The sequence below is a fragment of the Crocodylus porosus genome, unplaced genomic scaffold (genome assembly GCF_001723895.1).
Source record: "Crocodylus porosus isolate Cpor-Errol unplaced genomic scaffold, CroPor_comp1, whole genome shotgun sequence".
Classification (NCBI taxonomy): domain Eukaryota; kingdom Metazoa; phylum Chordata; order Crocodylia; family Crocodylidae; genus Crocodylus; species Crocodylus porosus.
Genome location: NW_017728948.1, coordinates 24281561 through 24287196, shown reverse-complemented (window position 1 = coordinate 24287196; position 5636 = coordinate 24281561). Strand labels below are relative to the sequence as shown.

Sequence of the window (5636 nt, the reverse complement as noted above, 5' to 3'; positions counted from 1 at the left end):
GCACTGGCCGGCGACCGAGCCCCCCGCCCCCCGCCAGGCGGCACGGCAGGGCCGAACTCCTCCTAACATGGCCAACTTAGCGGCCCTGCTGGAGACTGGCAGCAAGAGGGAGAGAAACGTGAGTATCGCCAGGAGGCAGCGGGGGGTGCCTGAGGCCGGCGGTGCTCCGCGCGCGGTGCCGGGCAAGGGGAGGGAAGGGCGCTGTTTTCCTCGCTCCCCGGGGAAGCGGAGCGGCTCCGGGCAGCTTGACAGACAGCTCGAGAAGGCCGAGCTAAAAATACTCCTGCTGCCGGACTGCCACGAGGTGCGCGAGCCGGAGGGCCACGTGGGAAGGGCAGCGCTGCCGGCTCCGTGACCGCGCGGGGCAAGGGGCTGTTTCCCAGAGCGGGGCTGGGAGAAAAGAAAGCCCGCTGCTCCAGCGTTTCTGTCCAAGTGCTCCTCCATCAGCTATAGGCTGGGGAGAGCAAGGAGAGAAGAGCAGAAGGAGAGGGCCGGGCTTTCCCTGTCTGTGAAGTTCCTGAAGAGCAAGTTAAGCTGATGAGCCACCCTGTAGTCAAGGCTTTTTCCCAAGTGGAGTGTCTCAGTCTTGGGGTGTCTGGCCTGGGCCACCTGAAAAGCCCTGCTCCTTTTGTTTTTCCTGGGAGGCTGTGTGCCTGGTACAAGGATTAGCCTGGACCCTTTTTTATGTAGCTCAAGGTGACATAAACGCTGTTAAGCAAGCTTGGCAGTTCCGACTTAATTCTCCCAGGTAATGGCGAAACAGCACTCTTGAATAGTTCCCTGCTTTCTCTTCCTCAGAGGAGGGGGCTGCAATTGGGTAGAAGCAGAAGTTTTAGTTCAGCTTTAAAAAACAAAGCTCCAAGTGTTGCCTTTTCAAAACAAAAGCCTAAATTCAAGGGTTGCATTAGGTCATGGATAAATCTGTTAAGTTGTGAAAATAAGACGTGCTAGGAGGGAAATCATTGCTGAAGGATATAGGGATGGTACAGACTTGGGACCATGCTCTGAGACTTGTGATGATGAGGAAGGACATCTGGTTACTTGCTTTTAGACTGTCCACCTCTGGAGTATTCAGAGATCTTTGTTTTGAACTGACTGTTACTTTGCTGAAAGAGGAACTCTTTGCTGCAGTGATAAACACGCCTACCTCTCTCTGATTTCAGCAGTACGCTGTAGAAGAAAACGGTACTGTACATAGTATATACTACAGCACAGCGATTGTTAAGGTGTGAAAGGATTGAAAGAGCTTTTACAGCTCTTGTATCACTTTAGAGAGTTCATATATTTTTATTTCAAAGCATTTGGATGAAAGTCCTTATCTAAGTTTGCTTTCATTTGTCTCTTGTGTTCCTTATATTTGAACAAACATTTTAAAATACCAAGAGAGGAGAGGTCACAGCAGAAATGAAAGCTGCAGCTTAAATATTCAAAACACTTCAGAGCTCTTGTGCTAGCAGGTTTCAGTACTGTAGGGTCGGTTGTAATCCCGGTCCAGGTGACATTTCTTGGCTCTCAAATTAATTTTTAAAGTATGATCAGAAGGGCTGTTGCAGTAAGGGTGAGATGAGGTTAGGACTCTGTATTTTTGTTTGGCAGCAGTTCTGAAACTGATGTCACCTGTTTTCCGCTCACATTTTAACCCTGTAGACATAAGTATTTCGTTTGTCAGGGCTGCAGAGCTGAATCACTCTAGTTTCAGAACGCGTGGAGGGCCTGTCTGTGACTGTGGTGTGCCAGTGCTGTTCACCTTCCGCAGGCTGCAAGCTGAGGCTTTCTGAAGGAAATCTCGGGGCAGGATCACTTGAGGGGAAAGAATAACTGAAAGTCTAAAGGACTTTGATGCAAGATGTCATTAGTAGAGGACCTAAATTTGCCACATTTTCAATATTGCCACTAGTCACTAGCAAAACTGAATGATGCAGTGTTTTTATGTTTGGTTGCTTCCATCTAGATAATTGGCTGATTATAATACAGCATAATGTATTAAGTACTGAGCTCAGTGTGGTACATTTCTCTCACAAGATATTTTCAGAGTTCTCTGCCTTGGATGCGAATAGCAAGGTTAATGAGCTGTGCAATTCTTTGAAAATTTACCACAGCATGCAGAAATTTAAACATCCAAGCTCTTCAGCACACAACATGCTTGTGAGCTCCCAAGGGCTTCAAATACAGGACAGGATTGACCTGCGCACACACTACATTCATACAGTAGCCTCTGCTCTGACCCATGAATATCCCACAACTTGTCAAACAACCCAAGCAAGCTCCCAGTGACAATGCAAAGGGAAAGGAATACTTCACAGCCTCTTTAGATTATGCCTTCATAGCAAAATAAAGTGCGAGTGTAATGTACCATCTTAATCTATCTAGCACAGGTAATTGTAGCATTGAATATATGGTAACAATTGCTAGCAATTAGAATAAGCATCCAGGAGGCCTACACTCTGGTTGATAGTATGTGCTAAAGCTCATACTGCCTTATGTCATCTGCCTGACGTAGGTACTAAGGTATACAAGTGCCTGCTAGAATCATGCCTTTACTTTACTCTGAAGCCATGCGGCTTTCGTTTGCAGTAGACTGCCGTGATAGTCTGTGGATCCACTCACCCCTTCCAGGAAGGAAGCTATACATTCTGAGCAACGGCCTAAAGTAGGTGTAAAGGGGATTTGCTCCTGTGAGGAGAATGGAAGCCATGAGATTGTTCATGGAAGAAATCATACAGGGACTTACTTGCCTGTTAGGGACTAATTCAAAAATTCCAGATACAGGATAAAACTTTCAACAGTTCCTAAAATCACCGTTTTCAAAAGGACATCTCAGAGCCATTGGCTCTCAATGACCACAACTAGTAAAGACACATTTATGGAATCCCCAGTGACTTCCACCAAGTTAGCTAGCAGGCTGTATATTTCTTTAAGGAGTGTTTTGGAGTACTGAATTGTGGATGGTACCGCTCACTTGTTTGCTTTATACTATGCTGAGCATTGTTTCATTCCATTTCCTCTTCTGTTGTCATAAAAAGGGGACAAAAGAAATCCCGAGGAATTGGGACCAACATTTAAATCTCAAATCTAGCAGCACCCACAAAAAGGAGACCTTTTTTAAAAACTGAGTCAAAAACTGAGTGAAATGGCTGAGCTCTCTGTAGCTTCTGTCTGAAAGGAAGAAAGTTGTGAATTTTGGAAACAGAGTAAGATGAATGTGTTTTTACATGTGGCTTATGTGCTAGAATACAAGGCTAAGTGACAAACTGCTACAGCTGGGTAGTCTTACTCTCTACTCTGCAGTAAATATGGAAATTTTGAAACAAAGTTTTAGATAAGGGAACACAGCTGGTGAGGTTTGAAGACAAATATTAAATGGGATGAAAACTAGCAGTTATTGGTATGGACAGGGCAGATCCAGGATTTGGCAAAGGGTAGCTGCAGGAGCAGCTACCCATGTTGCAGGGATGCCTGCACCTCTTGCTCCCAGCCTCCTTGCCCCCACCCCCCACCAATATAGGCAGACCACATTGCAGGAGCCTCTGAAGACTTTTAAATTCCCCTCCATGCTCAAAGGTGTGACCCCTGCACTTCCCTCCCTCCTTCCTCGGCTGGCCACTGTTACTTTCCCCACTGTCCCAGGGATGGGGAAAGCTTTAAAGACACTTCTGTCTACTCCAGCCAGGATATGTGTAGGCTGGGCTCAGCTGGGGACAACAGCAGCAGTGATGTGGGGGGATGGGCGGGTGGGTTTCCTTTTCCCCACACCTGCTCCCATGCACCCCCTGCTCATTGCCGCTGCACCCAGCTGAGGGCAGCATCACAAAGGTTGGCTGGATTGGGAGGAGAGTGTTTGAAGCTTCCCCTGCCACCAGGACAGCAGGGAAAACAGCAGTGACAGGGATGGGATGGGATGGGATAGGAAAGAGAGGGGAGGGGATGTGCCTTTGAGCATGGAGGGAAAGTGGGGAAGATTCTTATCTACTTTGGGGACTTGAAAGTCCCAGGGGCTCCCATGGAGCAGTCCAGTCTGGAAGGTGGGGGGTGTAGCTGTGGTGCTGTACTCCCTCTGAATCTTCCTCTGGACATACAGGAGAAAAACAAAACTATCCTGCTGAAGGCAGGTGATATAAGTATCAATGAGCAGAGAACTGTACTTGTGTCTTTAAAATCTAGTCTTCACTAGAAATTATGGAGCTGGAAGTTCTCTATTCCTAGGGACTCTTACAGTAATAGCTGGATTGTGACTGCAATTACCTGGTATAATCTGGGATAATTATTTAGAATAATTCATGGTATAATCCCTAGTAGTCTGGAAGATGGAAGGAATTGTTTTTATACACTTTGAAACAAAGCTCCAAATTAAAAGAGGCTTGAACTGAAAATTTATGAAGTTAAAAAGAAAATCCACAAAACCTTACAGTAATGCACAGGATTTCCAGATGACACCAACAACATCACATCAGTATTTTGAGGATTGCAAATATGGAAGATCACAAAATGTTTTTGGTGTCTGAGAAGTCAGTCTTTCAGCCTTTCACCTAAGACAATTGTATTCAAATCCATGTCACATCAGGTGCATCCCAGTGTCTTCCATAAGCATAATTAGTTGTAGATTTCTGCTGAGATTGTCTTTGATTTATGATCCATATTTCTGTAGAAGCCTGCTACCTGGTGTGGTCGTTACATTAACAGAGCACTTAATATCATCCCAGATTACTGCTGTTTATATGTTGCCAGAGGGAAAGTCTGCAGGACTAAAGGAAGGTATGTAGGAAGTGAAAGTATAGGCATTGTCTGCTGCATCTATGGATAGGTTTATCTCCTGGATCTGGGTTAGGTTCTCTGGGTAGGGAGCTGCCAATTTCCACACCCATATTCATCACCTGAGGGGTTGAAGTTTCTGTTAAATACCATTTAAATTTTTTTGAATGTTTAACCTCTGCTCTCAGTACTGTCATAGCAAGTGTGTTGCCTTCTTTGAATCATTAATTTGATTTAGCCTAATTCAAATATGTATGACTTCAACCTTCATTTCTGTTGAATTCCAGGAAAGATTCTACCTTCTGGTCCGAACATTTATTTGATCACCTGCAAGTACCTATAATAATTCAAGCTCAGTTGAGAAAGTAAATTGACAATGTCTACATTTTCTTTTTTAGGATTGGTCTGGAAGTCTTATTGTGGCTGCTTTAGCTGGAGCTTTTGGATCTTCTTTTCTTTATGGATACAATCTCTCTGTAGTGAATGCTCCAACAGTGGTAAGTGGCCTAGAGCATTTTGTATTTAATTTCAGTAGAGGGCAATGTTGTCAAAAAATTGCATATCCTTAAAATACTTGCTTGTAAGATTTTCCGTATAATGGGAAAGAGAAAGTGTGATACTGTTTAACTTCCAAGAGGCTTTTGTTCACTATAACTAGGTTTATATATTTGTTTCTTTCTACCTATAGTCATCTTTTACTCAGATATTTGTCATGAAAACAGACTGTTTCTGTTGAGCTGAGTAGGTTACGCATATGCACATGCCGCAATTGACTATTTATCAGTTTTTGGCCGGTTTTTCCCTCCTCCTCAAGAGTTGTGCAGCGTTCTATTCCCAGTTGAATAATTTAAGTGTCTCTCTGTTCTTTAAAATAATGAGCCTGTTCT

At 44.4% G+C, this 5636-nt stretch overlaps 1 protein-coding gene across 2 annotated transcripts in view; it reads left to right on the top strand.

Moving 5' to 3' along the window:
• SLC2A9 (solute carrier family 2 member 9) overlaps positions 1–5636 on the top strand; it is a 198671-nt gene that overhangs the window by 42827 nt on the left and 150208 nt on the right. Inside the window, exons 1-2 of one of the 2 annotated variants that reach the window (XM_019553390.1) lie at positions 21–118; positions 5148–5246. In XM_019553390.1, the coding sequence (XP_019408935.1) occupies positions 68–118; positions 5148–5246 (150 nt within the window). In that variant the 5' untranslated portion in view covers positions 21–67. Of the gene's footprint in view, positions 1–20; positions 119–5147; positions 5247–5636 lie in introns of those variants that run through there. The other variant, XM_019553389.1, reaches the window with a different exon arrangement.